General features: G+C 42.5%; 1 protein-coding gene across 2 annotated transcripts in view; it reads right to left on the minus strand.

The window, feature by feature from the left end:
* The window catches only part of AMD1 (adenosylmethionine decarboxylase 1), a 139,565-nt gene that overhangs the window by 74,141 nt on the left and 44,567 nt on the right, over positions 1–20,857 (minus strand). For both annotated transcript variants that reach the window (XM_069234607.1, XM_069234606.1), the window contains exons 5-8: positions 17,580–17,622; positions 12,692–12,836; positions 11,592–11,684; positions 11,354–11,509 (exon numbers count right to left, since the gene is read on the minus strand). In XM_069234607.1, coding sequence (XP_069090708.1) covers positions 11,354–11,509; positions 11,592–11,684; positions 12,692–12,836; positions 17,580–17,622 — 437 coding nt within the window. The remainder of the gene's footprint in view (positions 1–11,353; positions 11,510–11,591; positions 11,685–12,691; positions 12,837–17,579; positions 17,623–20,857) is intronic.

Genomic DNA, 20,857 nt, shown 5'->3' on the forward strand with positions numbered 1-20,857 from the left:
CAAGAACTAAGCCCTGTAAGTGTCTTACTTACCTGGTTAACCTAACAAATACTTACCTCCCCTAGGAACTGTGAAAATTGCACTAAGTGTCCACTTTTAAAACAGCTATTTGTGAATAACTTGAAAAGTATACATGCAATTTTGATGATTTGAAGTTCCTAAAGTACTTACCTGCAATACCTTTCGAATGAGATATTACATGTAGAATTTGAACCTGTGGTTCTTAAAATAAACTAAGAAAAGATATTTTTCTATATAAAAACCTATTGGCTGGATTTGTCTCTGAGTGTGTGTACCTCATTTATTGTCTATGTGTATGTACAACAAATGCTTAACACTACTCCTTGGATAAGCCTACTGCTCGACCACACTACCACAAAATAGAGCATTAGTATTATCTATTTTTACCACTATTTTACCTCTAAGGGGAACCCTTGGACTCTGTGCATGCTATTCCTTACTTTGAAATAGCACATACAGAGCCAACTTCCTACAGATGTACACTGGGTAAGTGACATTTTCAGTTCAATGGCATCTGTCGCTGTAGATACACATGTTTTGCATAGACTAGTAAGCAGTTATCTCCCCAAAGCGGTGGCTCAGCCTGTAGGAGTGGGAGTAGTCTGAAACAATGTTCTTAATACGGCTTGACCTACTGTGGCTTGTTGTGCGGATAACACGTCTACACAGTAGTGCTTGGTGAATGTGTGAGGCGTAGACCATGTGGCTGCCTTACATATTTCTTGCATTGGGATTTTTCCTAGAAAGGCCATGGTAGCACCTTTCTTTCTGGTTGAGTGTGCCCTTGGTGTAATGGGCAGTTGTCGTTTAGCTTTAAGGTAGCAGATTTGGATGCATTTAACTATCCATCTGGCTATACCTTGTTTTGATATTGGGTTTCCTGCATGAGGTTTTTGGAATGCAATAAATAGCTATTTAGTTTTCCTGATGCTCTTTGTTCTGTCAATGTAATACATCAATGCTCTTTTGACATCTAAAGTATGTAGTGCCCTCTCAGCTACAGAATCTGGCTGTGGGAAGAACACTGGAAGTTCCACTGTTTGATTTAGATGGAACGGTGAAATAACTTTTGGTAGAAATTTAGGATTAGTCCTTAGGACGACCTTATTTTTGTGTAGTTGTATAAAAGGTTCTTGTATTGTAAACGCCTGAATCTCGCTTACTCTTCTTAGAGAGGTAATGGCGATGAGAAATGCAACCTTCCATGTTAGGAACTGTATTTCGCAGGAGTGCATGGGTTCAAAAGGTGGACCCATAAGTCTAGTTAAGACAACATTTAGGTTCCATGAAGGAAACAGGTGGTGTTCTTGGTGGAATAATTCTTTTAAGGCCCTCCATGAATGCTTTAATGACTGGTATCCTATATAGGGAAGTTGAATAGGTAGGCTGCAGGTATGCAGATATTGCTGCAAGGTGTATTTTAATGGAAGAGAAAGCTAGGTTAGATTTTTGTAAGTGAAGCAAGTAACCCACTACATGTTTTGGGGTTGCGTGTAATGGTTGGATTTGATTAATATGGCAGTAGCAAACAAACCTCTTCCATTTACTGGCATAGCAGTGCCTGGTGGATGGCCTTCTGGCTTGCTTTATGACTTCCATACATTCTTGGGTAAGTTGTAAGTGTCCGAATTCTAGGATTTCAGGAGCCAGATTGCTAGATTCAGCGATGCTGGATCTGGGTGTCTGATCGTTTGGTTGTGTTGTGTTAACAGATCCGGCCTGTTGGGCAGTTTGATGTGGGGTACTACTGATAGGTCTAGCAGCGTTGTGTACCAGGATTGCCTTGCCCAAGTTGGTGCTATTAATATGAGTGAGTTTGTTTTGACTGAGTTTGTTTACCAGATAAGGAAGGAGAGGGAGAGGAGGAAAAGCGTAGGCAAATATCCCTGACCAGTTGATCCATAGGGCATTGCCGTGGGACTGCCTGTGTGGGTATCTGGATGCGAAGTTTTGGCATTTTGCGTTCTCTTTTGTCGCAAACAAGTCTATTTGAGGTGTTCCCCAGAGCGTGAAGTAAGTGTTCAGAATTTGGGGGTGAATTTCCCATTCGTGGACCTGTTGGTGATCGAGAGAGATTGTCTGCGAGCTGATTCTGAATTCCTGGGATAAATTGTGCTATTAGGCGAATTTGGTTGTGAATTGCCCAACGCCATATCTTTTGTGCCAGCAGGCTCAATTGCGTTGAGTGCGTCCCCCCTTGTTTGTTTAGATAATACATTGTTGTCATGTTGTCTGTTTTGACGAGAATGTATTTGTGAACTATTATTGGTTGAAAAGCCTTTAGTGCTTGAAAAACTGCTAGCAGTTCTAGGTGATTTATATGCAGTTTTGTTTGATGTACGTTCCATTGTCCTTGTATGCTGTGTTGATCGAGGTGTGCTCCCCACCCTGTCATGGAAGCATCTGTTGTTATTACGTATTGTGGCACTGGGTCTTGGAAAGGCCGCCCTTTGTTTAAATTTATATTGTTCCACCATAGAAGCGAGAGGTAAGTTTGGCGGTCTATTAACACCAGATCTGTAAGGTGACCCTGTGCTTGTGACCACTGTGATGCTAGGCACTGTTGTAAGGGCCTCATGTGCAGTCTTGCGTTTGGGACAATGGCTATGCATGAAGACATCATGCCTAGGAGTTGTAATATCTTTGCTTGTATTTTCTGTGTTGGATACATACGTTGAATGATGTTGTTGAAATTTTGAATTCTTTGTGGACTTGGAGTGGCTACTCCTATTGTTGTGTTTATTATGGCTCCTAGGTATTGTTGTACCTTGCGCGGCAGAATGTTGGATTTTGCGAAGTTGACTGTGAACCCTAGTTTGTAGAGGATTTGTATGATTTGATGTGTGGTGTGAGCACGTTATTAACGAATGGGTCTTGATTAGCCAGTCGTCTAGATACGGGAATACATGTATTTGCTGCCTTCTGATGTGTGCAGCAACTACTGCTAGACATTTGGTAAAGACTCTTGGTGCGGTTGTTAAACCGAAAGGCAGTACCTTGAATTGGTAGTGTATTCCTTTGAATACAAACCTTAGGTATTTCCTGTGCGATGGATGTATTGGTATATGGAAATACGCGTCTTTGAGGTCTAATGTCATGTAGTCGTGTAGTTTCAGCAATGGTAACACTTCTTGTAGTGTGACCATGTGAAAGTGGTCTGATTTGATGTATGTGTTTAGTATTCTTAGGTCTAGGATTGGTCTTAGCGTTTTGTCCTTCTTTGGTATTAAGAAGTACAGTGAATAAACTCCTGTGTTTATTTGTGTGTTTGGTACTAACTCGATTGCGTTCTTTTGCAATAGCGCTTGAACTTCTATCTCCAGGAGCTCGGAATGATGCTTTGATAAATTTTGTGCTCTTGGTGGTATGTTTGGAGGGAATTGTAGAAATTCTATGCAATAACCATTTTGGATAATTGCTAGAACCCAAGTGTCTGTAGTGATTTCCTCCCATACTTTGTAATGACGACCTATTCTTCCCCCCACTGGTGTTGTGTGGAGGGGGTGAGTGAAATGTGAGTCACTGCTTAGTTGTAGGGGTTTTGGGGCTTTGAAATTTTCCCCTATTCCTAGGGAATTGCCCTCTATATTGGCCCTGAAAGCCTCCCCTGTACTGTCCCTGGTAACTGGATGGTGTTGCCTGTGAGGTGCTGGCTTGTGTGGCCTGACCCCGAAACCCCCCTCTAAAGGGTGTTTTGCGGAAGGTGCTGTGCTTTCCTCTGCTCTGCGGGGAGTAGAGTGCGCCCATGGCTTTAGCAGTGTCCGTGTCCTTTTTAAGTTTCTCAATCGCCGTGTCCACTTCTGGACCGAACAGTTCTTTTTCGTTGAATGGCATATTGAGAACTGCCTGCTGAATCTCTGGTTTAAACCCAGACGTTCGTAGCCATGCATGCCTTCTGATGGTCACAGATGTATTTATTGTTCTTGCAGCTGTGTCTGCTGCGTCCATGGAGGAGCGTATCTGGTTGTTTGAAATGTTCTGTCCTTCAACCACTTGCTTTGCCCTCTTTTGTAGGTCTTTGGGTAGATGTTCAATGAGATGTTGCATCTCATCCCAATGGGCTCTGTCATAGCACGCAAGAAGTGCCTGTGAGTTAGCAATGCGCCACTGGTTTGCAGCTTGTGCTGCGACTCTTTCCAGCTGCATCGAACTTGCGGCTTTCCTTATCTGGGGGTGGTGCGTCCCCAGATGTGTGGGAGTTGGCCCTTTTCCTAGCTGCTTCTCCAACGACAGAATCTGGTGGCAGCTGCGAAGTTATGAAAATAGGGTCTGTAGGAGGCGCTTTATACTTTTTTTCCACCCTTGGTGCGATTGCCCTACTTTTGACCAGCTCCTTAAAGATGTCTTTTGCGTGCCGAAGCATACCAGGGAGCATAGGCAGGCTTTGGTAGGAGCTGTGGGTGGCAGAGAGGGTGTTGAATAGAAAGTCATCCTCGACCTGTTCTGAGTGGAGGCTTACATTGTGGAATTGTGCTGCTCTAGCCACCACCCGAGAATATGCAGTACTGTCCTCTGGTGGTGATGGCTTTGTAGGGTATGGCTCCGGACTGTTATCTGACACAGGGGCGTCGTATAAGTCCCATGCGTCCTGATCCTGGTCACCTTGGCTCATGGTGGTGTGAGCCGGGGAATGTGATGGAGTTTGTGCTGGCGAGACGTGAATTATAGGTGGAGGAGAGGGTGGCGGAGTAACCCTTTTCACCATTTTTGTTTGTGGTGTTTGGTCAGTTTGAAATTCCAGTCTTCTCTTTCTCCTAATAGGGGGAAGGGTGCTTATCTTTCCTGTCCCCTGCTGTATAAAAATAAGTTTCTGCGTATGGTCTACATCGGTGGATTGCAGGTCTTCCTCAAACCTATGCTTTCGCATTTGGGAGGTCATTGATTGCTCTTCGGTATAAGAGCCTGAAACTGGGTCGGTTGCAGGTTGTTTCGGCACCGAAACCCTGTCTGCATCTTTTTTCGGCTCCGAGGTGGCTTTTTTCTTTTTCGGAGTCGAAACATCTCGGCGTCGATCTTCATCGGTGCCGCTGTCTCGGCGTCGAGCCGTGTCTACACCGCTATCTCTGTGTCGATGTATGTCTCCAGCACTTTCTCGGTCCCGACAAGGCTGCGTGCCGGTGTCTCGACCGGAGTCGGACGGTCTCGGCACTGATTGGGCCTTTTTCGGTGCCGGTCGGTCACCGAATTTATGGGTGGAGCCATGGCCTGGTGGCAGTGGCGTCCCCTGGGCCTTGACAATCTTCTTATGCGTGGTTTTCAACGTCTTACTCACGGTTCGTGGATCGTCTAATTCCTCGGAGTCCGATTTGTGTATCGAAAAGGTTTCTTCCTCTTCCTGTACCTCGAACTCTCGGTGCGCTGTCGGCGTGGACACCATTTGAAGTCTTCTTGCTCGACGGTCTCGGAGTGTTTTTCGGGACCGGAACGCACGACAGGCCTCGCAGGTGTCTTCACTGTGCTCAGGTGATAGGCACAGGTTACAGACCAAGTGTTGGTCTGAATAGGGGTATTTTTTGTGGCATTTGGGACAGAAACGGAACGGGGTCTGTTCCATCGGCGTTCTTCTACACGCGGTCGGGCCGAGCAGGCCCAGACGGGGATCGAAAACTACCCCGAAGGGCTCCGGAGCTCTTCGATCTTCGATGCGGTGTCGATTCTGACTACACCGATCCCGAACGCAACAATACCGACGAAAATCTTCCGAAATTTAGCTGTTTTTCCGTTCCGAAACTCGGAGCGACAGGAACACGTCCGAACCCGATGGCGGAAAAAAAACAAACGAAGATGGAGTCGACGCCCATGCGCAATGGAGACAAAAGGAGGAGTCACTCGGTCCCGTGACTCGAAAGACTTCTTCGAAGAATAACTTGTAACACTCCGACCCAATACCAGATGGCGAGCTATGCAAAACATGCGTATCTACAGCGACAGATGCCATCGAACTTTATATTACATTTTTTCCTTAATATAAAGCACAGATCATTTTGGAAAAAATCTGAGCGGCAAAAGATTCTACTAAAGAATTTTTAAATAGTCATCTCTTGCCAACCGTAACATGCCACCGAAACATTTGGTATCAAGCTGAGTTCTGTCAAGAAAAAGGTAAATAAGCTCAATGTAGAATTCTTCTCTAATTGTACGACATACTGGGGTAACATCTCTCCCCTCTTATGACTACCTCAGAAACTACGAAAGGATGTGGGAAGCAGCTAGAATGTGCTGGCTACCCTCTTCTTGGAACAGAACCATCAGGTTTGTAGTAGACAAACTCACCAGCTGACCCATGTCCACCTTTCCTACTTCACAGTCTCCAAGACAGTCACTAGGTAACTTTCTAAACTCTTGAATAGGATTCAGTCCACAGGTAAATGCAAAGCAGAATGGAAGATGGCATCCATTAGCCCATTACTTAAAAATAAAAAAATAAAAACTTTGGATGCTGAGGATACCAAATGCTACTGCCAGATATCTAGACTACCTTTTCCAACTAAAAGTTTGGAGAAGTCACTAAATGAGCATCTTATATAATTAAGACACTAATGATATCCTTGTTCCCTCAAGCATGGTTTCGGGACACTACACCGCTCTGCGGGAAGACCGACTCTGGAAGTAGGGCTGTGCTAATTCTCGATCTTTGCTGCAGTTGACAGTGAACCAATCTCTGCTCATTGGTTGGAGTATATTGGATTGGCGGCACAACTCTTACCATCCTCATCTCTTCTCAGGAAGAGAACAGAGGGTGGGTTTTGGATACTTTGATCATTTCGGTCTACCTTGTGGGGTGTCTCAAGGCTCACTGTCCCCTCACACTTTTCAACATCTATATATATATATATAGTCTCATTTCATTGGCTAAACTTATAAGGTCTGACAGTGTTAAGGCAGTGACCTATGCTGATATGCAAATAGTAGTGTCCATCTCATGTGGCTAAAGTAGCTAATAAATTCAGAAGCTGTCTAGCTAATCTTTGGATGTAAGGTAATTGCCTAAAACTGAATTCAGAAAAGATGTAGGTTATCTTATTTGGCAATGATACCTCGTTTTGTAACACGTCAGACCTCTTCCTTGTCTAGTGCAGAAAGTTACAAACCTAGGAGTGTTTGATGGTCACCTTTGCTTTCCCAATCAAATAAACAAGGATAAAGCTTCCTGTTTCCGTCTGCTTAAAGTACTAAGGAAAGATTTACAGTTTCTCACCTTAGAAATGCAAAAACGGTCATTGTAGCTTTAGTATTAACCTAAACAAACTATTGTAATACACTAACTGGGGATCCAGAAACTAGGTCAATCAAAACTCCAATCACTTTAAAATGCAACTGTTAGTTTGCTGCTCAAAGGACCTAAATATAATTCAACATCTAAAGTTTTTGCAGGACCTTCATTGGCTGCCAGTCAGTGAACAAGTGAAATTTAAGGCACTCTGTATGGCCCACAAAGCTGCACGGGGAAGGCCCATTATACTTCCAAATAAACTCTTAACCTGGCATGTTTCCTCTCAAATTCAGTTCAAGAACCACCAGATTGGTGGTAGTCACTACAATAAAGAGCCAGATGGAGAGAGGAGTTTTACTTTAACATGTAAACTGTGAAATACCATACTGCTTGCTCTTAAATCTCAATCTAAGAGCATCTTTTTATACAACTGCTTAAAACAGCTGTTTTCTAAACCCAGTAATTAATCTGCCCACTTCTTAGAAAACGCTAGCACTAAGATGCCTTGGCAATTGCACACTATGTTCCACGACTTGTGGAGTGGGCTGTTCTGGACAGATAGGCACACATTACGTGCTATGTCGTGTGTGGCTTAAGCGTATCCTATGTCATCTGTATATCCTGTGACCTATCTCACTCCAAAATGGCGCAGTGAGAAGCTTTCTATCTTTATTACTTCTGTTCTTGGCTGGAGATTCAAGGAAGAATGTTCAGATCAAGAAGAGACTGGTCTGGAATCAGATCTTCTAGTTAGTGCTGATGATGATCCTGTAGTGTAGCCCCTTTAGTTATTGCTCGGTTGCCGATCCGGGTAAAGTTTTTTTTAATTAAAGAACTTCTATTTTTGTTTTCCTACATCTATGATTATACCTTCAGCTTCATCCCAATTATTTTCAGTGAGAAAAATAGTACTCCTGGGGCAAGCTTACATCCGCCGACCCTTCATAAGAAAGTAACATAATGGGGACACAGACAATGGCCAATAGGTCAAGTCAGCTGCAGGTCAAAAAAAGTTTGGGAACCACTGCACTAAGTGAATGGGGTGGTGAATTGCCTTTTCCATATTGGTTGAGCACGATGGGACAACTGTCAAGAACGTGTCACCCCCCCCTTTGTTTTTGCAGATAATACACGGTAGTCCTGTTGTCTGTACAAACTAGAATCACTTTGTGGGAGTTGACAAACACCTTCATTGCTAGCAAAGGTGCTTGAAACTCCAAGTAATTGATATGTGAAGCTTGTTGAATGGGATCCCATTGATCTTTTGTTGTGAAGTTGAGGTCAGCTCCCCAACCTGTCTGGTGCATCTGTAGTCAAGAGTGATCGGAGGCACAGGGCCCAGAAAGGGCCACCCCTTGATGTTGGTGGGGTTCCACCATTGCAGAGAGCAATTAGTCTGGTGATCCAACAGTAGATCTTGGAGATGACCCTGTGACTGAGACCACTGATGACATTGCTGTAGGGGACGCATGTGCAGTCTCGCATGAAGTACGATGGCAATGCAAGACGCCATCATTCCTATTAGATACATCACTGTCTTCACTGTGTAAATGTGGTCTTGCTGTAACTGAAAAATTAAGGTTTAAATTTGAACTGGACTTGGATTTGCTAGCCCTGTCTGCACACTGAGCACTGCTCCTAGACAAGGCTGTATTTGTAAAGGCTAGAAATGGTGTTTGAGAAAGTCGATGATGAATCCCAGAGTGTGAAGGAGATCCATTGTGATGTGGTGCTGACAGTGTTGTAACATACTGGCTTTGATGAGCCAATCGCCCAAGTAAGGGAAGACATGAATGTTGATGTCAGATATGTAGTAACTACTGCTAGACATTGTGAAGACCCTGGGAGCAGTTGTAACCCTAAAGAGTAAAACCTTTAACTGATAATGGTATACCGCAATTACAAATGAGATATTTGCAGTGTCCTAGGTGAGTGGGACTGTGAAAGAAAGCAGTCTTCTTCCTGCAACAATGGAATGACATGGAGTGACCATGTTGGATAACTGAGAACTCACTCGCCTGTAGTGATAGACCACTGTGGCTAGAAATGTTCTAGTCTCCCCCTCACTGGAGAGGTGTGAGGAGGTTAACAGTCACTGGGGTGCAGTGGAGACCGATCCTCTGGAAGTGGATGGCTTTCCTCTGCCTTTGTACCTCTGTAGGATCCTCCATTGTAGAAATGGGAACCTTAATCTGAGAGGTGGAAGGCTCAGTAGAGTATAGTTTGAAGCCTACCCTGAATTGTGGGCATCGAAAAATACCACACTGTGGTGGTAATTCCCACATAGCCTTTGCTGCCTGAGGTTTTTTGTTGTTGAAGTTTTTCTATGGTGTTGTCAACTTCTATGCCAAATAAGTGTCCCCTATCAAATGGCATGTTATCAACCGCCTGCTGTATTTCTGGCTTGAATCCTGGACACCACAGTGTGCCTAAGTATATTAGTGTTAATACCGCGTGCTGAAGTGTGCACCCTAATAGTATTATTAGAGACAGTTTGACCCTCTGAAACTGCCTCTGGTGCCCTTTTGCAATGTTTGTCTGGGAGGTACTAGAGGAAATCCTCCATTTTGACCCAGTGGGCTTATCCGATCATGCTAAAATTGCCTGCAAATTGGCGACACCAATGATTGCCAGTTTGTGCAGCCACTTTTTTTCCCCACTGCATCTAGTTTTTTTTTTTCTTTTTCAGGAGGGTGCGTATCTTGTGTGGATTGATTACTAGCATGTTTTCATACTGTACTGACCTCTATGGAGTCAGGAGGGATTTGGGCCCATATAAATAAAAGGTCTGTAGGTACAGGCTTGTATTTCTTCTCCACCTTTGGAGTGATATCCCAAGACTTTACAGGTTCTTTAAAAATATCATTAGCATGCCTTCCAACATAGGTAAACTGATTGTGGTAGTGAGGGTGTTGAAAAGGAAATCCTCTTCAATAGGGGCAGTGTGCAGCTGAACATTGTGGTATGCGGCTGCCCTTGCTATGACCTGCTGATCCGATGTGCCTTCAGGTGGTGATGACCGTGCTGGATACAAGTCAGGGTCATCTGACCGGATGGGATCTGGATTGTATGAATCATATGGGTCTATGTAGTGTGGTATGTCACCCAAATGTTCTCCCTGAGGCGGTGGTGGACCCGGTCATGAAAAATGTAGTGTAGGAGATTGGGGGAGTGGTAGAGTAGAACCAAGCACTGGCGAGTGTAGTGAAGGCTAAAGTTGAACTGGAGCCTTGTCCTTTAAGACCTTAGGGAGAGGAGTAGTGTCCAAGGCCTCTTCAAAGGTGAGCTTCCTTTTGATTGAACAGGGGAAGCCCAATAATTTCCCTGTTCCTTTTTGAATATGGAGTTGGCGCTGATGAGCGTTCATTATTCCACTTGTGAAGCTGCTTTGGAGGAATGACTGGAGTCTCTAGAAGCAAACAAATGGACAGAATGCAGAACCAATCAAATATTCACCCCTCCCCCCGTCACAGATCTGGATTTAATCCAATTATTTTGCTCACCACACCACCCAAGTTTGGACCCAGCCATATGCAATTCAGCCTTGACCCTGGTTCCCAATGGGAACAATCCAGCCTGAACTGCCAGGTCCTCCCTGGACCAGGAACAAGCATCCAGGGACTAGTATCAGGGTATCAGCCTTCAGCCAGTCTAGCTTAAATCTAGTGGCATAGAGAGGCCGGGGCCCACATCTGGGCATACCTGCCGTACTTAGTGACAAAAGCAAACACAAATGATGGTCAATGCGAACCAGACGGCAGAGAAAATCTAAAAAAAGGACTATCCCCAGGTGCAGTATCACCAAGGAGTCACTTGATCTTGTGGCTCTAAAAGATTCTTCAAACAAAAACTTAACACTCAGGACCCAACACTAGACAGACTTATGCAAATCATGTGAATCTACAGCCACATATGCCATCGAACATTTGATTTTTCACAGGTAGTAAGCCACATTGAACGGTTACTCGAAAAGTGAGAAACTCAGCTACAGCATGACAAGATAGTCACATTAAATTTTAAAAAATTGTTAAACTTGAATACAGAAGAAAACACATCCAGTCCAACCATACAAATGCGAAGTGCAGCTAAAATAGCTAATTTATAAGGGGGGGGACTCACCTTATTGACAAAGAGGGTGGTCACAAATTTTCTTGGCTTGAATACATCTACAACATTACTAATCAGATCGTCATAGGAGTTGAGAGCTACGTTAGTTTCAAAACTAACGTATGAGAATTCTGGCTCTGGTGTGATGTGAATAGTCCAGTAAGTTCCCTAAGGAAAAATTTTTGGAATATTCAAAATGTAGCAAAACAAATGGACGTAGAATGAGAATAGTAAGCAAAACATAACTTACATCAGATTTCATCCCATTCATTGAATAACCACAAGGACTGAACATTGTGGCATCAATGACAGAACCTGGTATCAGGTCACGAATTCCACTCACCTGTAACAAGAAACATTTAAATAATTAAATCTGAACAGTGCATATCAGTTAAGCAATGCAAAACTGCAAACGTCTAAAGTCTTGATTTTGAATTTCCTCTGGCCCACTGCCCTTCAAATGTACAGCAATTGAACCTACACTGGCAGGGCGAAATAAATTAACTGAATGTTAATGATATATAGTGCTTGCTAACGCAGCTTTGTGGCTTTAGCATTGTATATTAGTATAAGAATGCAATACTACTCAGGTTATCGACCTCAAGAGTCTTACCCTACCCATATTAGACTGGTCTGCAGGGAAGGGGCCTAGGTAACAGGACCAACCGATTAACTTTAAGTGATAAAAATCCATGCTGGGATTATCTTTAAAAGCGGGTCAGACAATACACTGGTTGGTTAACAAAACAGGAAGCACTTGAGAATGAAAAACGAACAGTGTTTCTAACAGCTTTGTCAGACCCAGAAGATACCCAATGTACTTTTATGTGAAAGACGACCATGCTCTTCCACTTCCTGGCACACTGGTTGTTAGACCAGAAACGCACCATACAAGAACAGCAATATCTGACTGTCAGGCCAAGGATAAACTACATCCTCTGGGCTGCGGGGCTCCGATGTGCGCTTCTTGTACAAAGCTTTGAAGGAAACTGCTCCCATTATTCATACGCAAACAGCCAAGTGATTAAAATTACCCTAAGGACTTCACATCGGTTTATCAGCACATATCAGTCACAGATGACTTGTGCATGCGTTTAAGCATGTAGTGAGCACACACGCTACTCTAATTTCCAATTTGGGATACTTTAGCGGAGCGCCTGTGTAGTGTACTCCTGACTATCCTTATTTACCTCTAAGGAAAGCAGACAGACACTGATCCAGAGATCATTTGCCATGCACACCACAGGTTAAACGTGTAAAACTATATGGTATGCATACATCGGGAATTTTACTGAAACATTTTCAGCTGAGAAGCAATGTTTGTTAACAAGACAAAACGGAACTCCTTACACGAGTGACATCATTTGCGGTAACACCGTCTTTCATGTAGAACTGGTCCATAATTTCAGGGTCAAGCTCACTCATCAGAATTTCCAGCGTCTGATCTGGCTGACTGAATATCAGATTCTCACAGTTGTCCAGAGTGTATAAGTACCTGTTAATTAAAGTTGAAAACATTGAGATCTGTACAACAGCAGCAGACAAAATAAGCTGAACATGGAGATTACATGTCTCAGCAATGCTTCCTGACAAATGATTTTGCTCAAAAGGAGCAGACAAGCTTATAATGTGAAACTCAAACATTTTGCATAAACTAGATGGACACAGCACCTACTTGTGGTAAAAGAAAATCCCCCATTTCCTACATCGCTGGGTTAGGAAAATCACTTATTTAGATACTGGACACAACATAGGACAATTAACTTCATAGACAAACTAAGTACTCATGTTAGTCCTAGAAAGTATTCAATGCATGCATTTAAACCAATACAAATAAACTAAAATCTTATTTAAAGTTTAGATCATTTGACTACTGTTGGTTCCTATCCAGTAAAGAATAAAAACTTGGAGTCGATTTATTACATAGATATCAATTAACATGAGAATGGTGGCATGCATTATAAGGCAAATTCTTGTTCTAATGTGAAATTCACAAGAAGGATAAAGGCACTAATCATTCAAGAACGTGTGACTGATTCAGGATTTCAGTCAAAGCATGAAAATTTGCACCAAATCCTTGCTATTTATTTATAACTGCCTGGAATTGCGAGTGTTTGAGGCAAACCAGGAAAAAAACTTAAATGAACTTCAGTAGCGGTCAAAGGCAAAAGGCTTACTGCTTAGTACAACCCTACCCACGTGCTCCAAAGAGACCAGTTGAGTTACCTCCTGTTAATATGCTCGAAGTCTGAACATTCTATATTTACCAAAAAATGGTAGGTGTTAGGATTCCGGGGAGCTGCGAACTGAATGCCCAGGAGTCACCATCCTTCCTTCCTTACTCTTCTCACTTTCAACTGGTTGGGAAGATGTAAACCTAAGAAATGCCTATAAAATCAGTACCCACGGCTCAAGTTTTTGAACACATTGATCTGTAAGCATCTCTGAAAAAATACTGATGCTTTTTCTTTGGATGCAGTACAAGGAGCAGGAAATAAATTGTATGGCTCTGGAGAGGTCGACCAGAAAACACGATCTCTGCCACAGAGCCAAACTTTTCTTGGTTAAGATTGAATTCTGTTTACAATCAGATTTAGTAGACTGCCTGGAAAAGTACATTTCCTTTGTGAAGACAATATAGTAAACATTACAAGAAAGCCTATAGTTGGTCAATACTTCAATGAGAAGCGATCGCAACCATAAAGTCAGTCATGCAAATCAGGAAACATGTCTAATAAACAGGCTAAAAGGCGTGAGCAAAAAGGAGGCTACAAGATTTAAATCTCACTGTGAAGCTGGGTAGTTAATGGATGATATAAAGTAGGCCAATGAAATATTACAAAATTTCCATTTTTTATATATATATATTTTTTTTAAAGAACGGGTCCTCTGACAGTAGGTAGCTATGACAAAGAACATTATGGGGACCACCCAACCCCGTTATTTCTACTCTGTATTGTCTCTCCTTTTCACATATATAAAGTGTTTGAGATCTCTACAGGTGCAGGACTATTTAGGTTATGACCATCAATGAAGATCAAACTATGCAGAACCAAATTTTAAGCAAAAACTGATGTTAAGTAATTACACTGAGGCTAACCGATAACATTAGGTTATCGCTCTGAAAGCATAGTTACCTTGAAGTCACAGAACCCGATTTCAGTATTTAGGGCTACTTGACTTTACTTTATCTTTCCTTTTATTATGTGAGTTTATAAAAACACTAACAATTCAATGAATTCAGAATTTAAAAAATCCAAAACTATCATTGTTCAATATTGTGGAAAGATCCCTTAAAAGTTGTTTGTGCATGGTTATTTATGCAGATCCTATGATGTATAAATACTCAGCTTTGTTAGTTGTAATTTCTGGTCAACTTCTGAATCGTGACTGCATATTATGTACACATCCGTATATATGGCGGTTGCCACTGGTTAGTTAGGAGTGCTTGCACGGAAATGCCTTTGTTGCTAATAACGTTGGCACAATTTGACAAAGCTCCACAAAACTTTCCCAAAAAGTGCTAGTTTTTGTTTTACTAGTTTACGCATGGAAAGTTTCTGGGTAATCCACCAAGCCGGACCTCAAAAAAGTTCCAAAACACGTTTCCCTCAATTTTTCCATAGACTTTTAGGCTACTACACCCCAAGCCACTGAACAGATTTACACCAAATTTGTTAGAAATATAGATATTGGTCCAGAAAGTGTTTTGATGTAAACCTGTTCACTAGTTTTGGTGAAAGTAAGGTTGGAAAAAAACTATCACACTGCCAAGGATTGGCAGAGCAGCGATCTCATCCGGAGACCTGACTGGCTGTAACCAAATCATCCAGGCAACCTTGGGACTCAATCCAGAGTCCTAAGAGAAAAACCTTTAAGACAAAGGTGGCAGATCCACTGCAAATTGTTTTATAAAAACCTGGAGCTGGTATCATAAATGCTGTCCTGCTGTTACATTCACTTTGTTCCATTTCCTCATGCACACTGCATTAGAGCCACTAGAACTTTCCAGCTCCCCGTCACCAGTGACCAATTACTTTGGACCCATTCGTGGATCGTTCTCATGTGCAGCTTCACATGTGGTATTAGTGGTATGTAGGAAGCCATCACAGATTATCTCCCCAAAGTCCTCACTGTCAGATATGGACCCTTCTGGGAAAGGAGAGCTTATTGTGTTATGTCCATGACTTCTGAAATGCCCTCACATGTACTGTGTTTGTTTTTGCTCCCAAGAACTACTCCTGTTCTGGAGTGGGTTAAGACTGTAGAGGAAACAGTTGGGGCCGTTTCTTCGGTTGTTCAGCATGTTTGCCTATGAGCGCGTTTGAATTGGCGGTATGGCCCCCTGACCCATACGAGCCTCTGTTGTCGACTGTCTTTCTTTACATTATCAGATTGAGAAATTTAGCGCAGTGCACAATTCTTGATTTAGTGCCCTGATGAAGGTGGCTGCGAAGAATTGTGATTAAATCCGAAGGTGTAAGCCCACCGAAACGCACGTCGGCAAGGATGACGACCTATGAATATATGGAGGATTACCTTTGACGTTTATTCCGTTTCAAGGACAAACCGGATTTAAATACATCAGTTAGAATTTTCAGGCACATTACCGGCATTTGTCATTGAGATATCAGCAATAATCTTGATTGTATGGACCTCTTCAGAGTATAAAGCTGGGGATCTAGTAGGAATGAACTATCTATTAGCCTGATTTAATTTGTGTCCATGTGATATTGAGAATAGTGTTTGAATAAGGATATGTGATGTGTAAATTCCACATTGAGATTTTCCTGTTTGAAATTATGAGTTCGGTGTCTGTGTGTGCTTAGTCGTACATAGTCCTTTTTTTGTTTATTTGGGTATCCGTTTTGTCGATTGGTGAGGGTTTGATTTATATTTTAGAAATATTTTGGGTTTTGATGATCATTGTACATATATACATATATTTTGGTTGTGATTAAAAAACATTTTTTTTGAATGTCAATCATGATGTGTCATCGATATGAAGTCGAATTACTGAACCATTAGGAGAGTGATATTTGTCCTAATTACTGTGGGGGTTAAGACTTCTACATATTTATTGTGGACCTTAATGGGAATGTCACTGTTTTCATGCGGTCTCTGCACTTGAGTGCAGGACATGCTCTTGCCAGCCAGTCGTTTAAGTAGGGTTAAACATGTATCCCCTTTTTCCTCAGGTGAGTGGCTACAGCCGGTAGGCACTTTGAATACTCTGAGCTGATTTTATGCCCCAGTGTAGCACTCAATTGGTAGTGTATTTTATCATGAAGCTATAGAAATGATTGTGCCTGTGATTCATTGGAATGTGCAGACAGGCATCCGTTTGAGTCTTTGGTTCCCATGTAATCCTCTTGCTGGAGTTGAGGGATAACATCCTGTATAGTTGCCATTTTGAACATTTGTGTTCTTATGAAGTTGTTTAGGAAGCAGTAGTCTAGTATTGGTCATAGTGACTTTTCTGTACCAAGAAGTACATGAAGCAGATTCCTTATCTTCTAGGGGTATATTTTCTATTGCCTGTTTTTGTAACAGTTCTTTTGCTTCCTGCTGAAGATGGGTCTTTTCTTCCTTTCTGTGGGTGCTGGGATGGGGGCCCAGAGTGGGTGGGTGCCTTCCAGTTCTATGCAATAGCCGTACTGAATAATGATGAGGACCCATTTGTCCAATGTGACCTCCCTCCACTCTTGGAGGAAGCCCTTTATTCTTCCTCTTACAGGGGCTGTGTACTGGTGGCAGTCCAGTTTTAGAGTTACTTTGTTGTTGGTGTCCCTCTTGACTCATTCACATTTCGCTCGCCAGCAAAAGGACTGTGTGGCACCTCAAACTGCCACTGTTGTGTGTTGGTGGCCAGCCTGTGAATCAACTGTTTGTAGGCCTCTTCTCGGTCTCTAATCAGGATGGCTCCCCTTCGCTGCTGCCCCTTAAACTGTAGGACCCCCATCGACATGGCAATGTGATCTTTTCTGATCTGTTGCAGTATCTCATCTACTGTATCAAACAACTGTTCTCTATTAAAATTCTCCATTAAAAAGGGTGTTGCTGTTGGCCTTGTTTTCGAACCCTGAGATTCATAGCCAAGTGCCTTGTCTCACTATGCCACATGCAAATTTAATAAACATTTATAAAAAATGGAGAATTATGATGCTAAAAAAAGTAAGGAATTGGGTTAGCATCAGGGGTAGAATCAGACATACTGAATCTGGACTGATCAACTTACCAGCAATCCGAATTCATACGCCCCATGCAATACGCAGCTCCATCTATAGGAAAAGTAAGATCAGATTACAAACCACTTTTAAACTGATGTGGTTACAATGATTTCTAGGTACACTAATTAGAAGGTACAAGAACAGTTAACGCAAGAGCAGCTGCTTCAGTACAAGTCTCTCCAAGAAGTTAAATGGGACTGCATACACATGGCTAGAAGATAACTTTAAGGTACCTTTGCAAACTCAAGTTCTTAAAATCTCTACCAATTAAAAATCACAGGTAGATTTACTTGAGATCGCACTAAGTGGATAATTCAAAATTGTAATAGTGTCTTGTTACAAAGGCAAGCAATATCAGTTACCTGCCTTTAGCTGCAGTTCTTCAGCTATGGGATCTTCCACTGATTCATATGCATGAATCATTCCTTATTAGGCTAGGATTCCCTAGAATTTAAAAAAAACTTCAACCACTGAGGTGAATGTGCAGAGTATTCACAAACCCTAAAGAGACCACAATCGCTCACATCTCATAGCATAAGTGATTAGTCAATGTGAGCTTCAGACTGGGAGTTAGTGAAGAGCCACATGTGAATACATGAGTATTGCAGGAACACAGTGGTTACATGTAGTTTACTTGAGCAGTGGATATTCCACAGATTCTCTGTGCTGTCGGTGTATATGCCAACGCCATAAGCTGTATCTTGTTCCCTTGAAACCATGACAGTGTGTTCACTCAAAAGGAACATGTACAGGTTACTTTAAGACTGAAAGCATTGAGTGCTTAATCCAAGAGACCATTCTTCAAGGTTATGGTTTTGCTAGAGGTTATCCTATCCCAACTCTTGATCTGAATCAGCACTCTTCTTGAAAGCACCGCCTGCCTAGTATGACATCTTCCTTTGTCCTGATGGTGGTTCTGGAGAATTGTATAAGGACTGAAATGTCGACTTCACCTACGCAATACTGATGTTGAAAAACAAAAATCTATGTTCTATTTTGGACTGTTCTAGGAGGAACACTGTCTAAGCTTCTTAGTTTACATTTGGTCCCGAGTATAATTTATAATGAAAATGTCACTTACCCAGTGTACATCTGTTCGTGGCATCAGTCGCAGTAGATTCGCATGTTCTGCAATAGCTCGCCATCTGGTGTTGGGCCGGAGTGTTACAAGTTGTTTTTCTTCGAAGAAGTCTTTCGAGTCACGGGACCGAGTGACTCCTCCTTTTGTCTCCATTGCGCATGGGCGTCGACTCCATCTTCGATTGTTTTTCCCCGCAGAGGGTGAGGTAGGAGTTGAATTGTAGTAATAGTGCCCATGCAATGGAGTGACTAAGTATGCACCTATTTAAGGTTGAGATGATACATATATAAATAATTGAAGGTAACTTCCAAACTGCTACAGGCTCCCGGGGAGGCGGGTGGGCACATGCGAATCTACTGCGACTGATGCCACGAACAGATGTACACTGGGTAAGTGACATTTTCAGTTCGATGGCATCTGTCGCTGTAGATACGCATGTTCGGCATAGACTAGTAAGCAGTTATTTCCCCAAAAGCGGTGGATCAGCCTGTAGGAGTGGAAGTAGTCTGAAATAATGTTCTTAATACGGCTTGACCTACTGTGGCTTGTTATGCGGATAACACGTCTACACAGTAGTGCTTGGTGAATGTGTGAGGCGTAGACCATGTGGCTGCCTTACATATTTCTTGCATTGGGATGTTTCCTAGAAAGGCCATGGTAGCACCTTTCTTTCTGGTTGAGTGTGCCCTTGGTGTAATGGGCAGCTGTCGTTTAGCTTTAAGGTAGCAGATTTGGATGCATTTAACTATCCATCTGGCTATACCTTGTTTTGATATTGGGTTTCCTGCATGAGGTTTTTGAAATGCAATAAATAGTTGTTTAGTCTTTCTGACGTTTTTTGTTCTGTCAATGTAATACATCAATGCTCTTTTGACATCTAATGTATGTAGTGCCCTTTCAGCTACGGTATCTGGCTGTGGAAAAAACACTGGAAGTTCCACTGTTTGATTTAGATGGAACGGTGAAATAACCTTTGGCAAAAATTTAGGATTGGTCCTTAGGACGACTTTATTTTTGTGTAGTTGTATAAAAGGTTCCTGTATTGTAAACGCCTGAATCTCGCTTACTCTTCTTAGGGAAGTAATGGCGATGAGAAATGCCACCTTCCAGGTTAGGAACTGTATGTCGCAGGAGTGCATGGGTTCAAAAGGTGGACCCATAAGTCTAGTTAGGACAACATTTAGGTTCCATGAAGGAACAGGTGGTGTTCTTGGTGGTATAATTCTCCTAAGGCCCTCCATGAATGCTTTAATGACTGGTATCTTATATAGGGAAGTTGAATAGGTAGTCTGCAGGTATGCAGATATTGCTGCAAGGTGTATTTTAATGGAAGAGAAAGCCAGGTTAGATTTTTGTAAGTGAAGCAAGTAACCCACTACATGTTCTGGAGTTGTGTGTAATGGTTGTATTTGATTAATATGGCAGTAGCAAACAAACCTCTTCCATTTACTTGCATAGCAGTGCCTGGTGGATGGCCTTCTGGCTTGTTTTATGACTTCCATACATTCTTGGGTAAGTTGTAAGTGCCCGAATTCTAGGATTTCAGGAGCCAGATTGCTAGATTCAGCGATGCTGGATCTGGGTGTCTGATCTTTTGGTTGTGCTGTGTCAACAGATCTGGCCTGTTGGGCAATTTGATGCAGGGTACCACTGATAGGTCTAGCAGCGTTGTGTACCAGGGTTGCCTTGCCCAAGTTGGTGCTATGAATATGAGTTTGAGTTTGCTTTGACTGAGTTTGTTTACCAGGTAAGGAAGGAGAGGGAGAGGAGGAAAAGCGTAAGCAAATATCCCTGACCAGTTTATCTATAGGGCATTGCCTTGGGATTGTTCGTGTGGGTATCTGGATGCGAAGTTTTGGCATTTTGCGTTCTCCCTTGTCGCAAACAAGTCTGAGGTGTTCCCCAGAGTTTGAAATAAGTGTTCAGAATTTGGGGGTGAATTTCCCATTCGTGGACCTGTTGGTGATCTCGAGAGAGATTGTCTGAGAGTTGATTTTGGATCCCTGGTATAAATTGTGCTATTAGGCGAATTTGGTTGTGAATTGCCCAACGCCAAATCTTTTGTGCTAGCAGGCTTAACTGCGTGGAGTGCGTCCCCCCCTGCTTGTTTAGATAATACATTGTTGTCATGTTGTCTGTTTTGACGAGAATGTATTTGTGAACTATTATTGGTTGGAAAGCTTTTAGTGCTTGAAAAACTGCTAG

Source organism: Pleurodeles waltl, chromosome 5 (assembly GCF_031143425.1).
Source record: "Pleurodeles waltl isolate 20211129_DDA chromosome 5, aPleWal1.hap1.20221129, whole genome shotgun sequence".
NCBI classification, from domain to species: Eukaryota; Metazoa; Chordata; class Amphibia; order Caudata; family Salamandridae; genus Pleurodeles; species Pleurodeles waltl.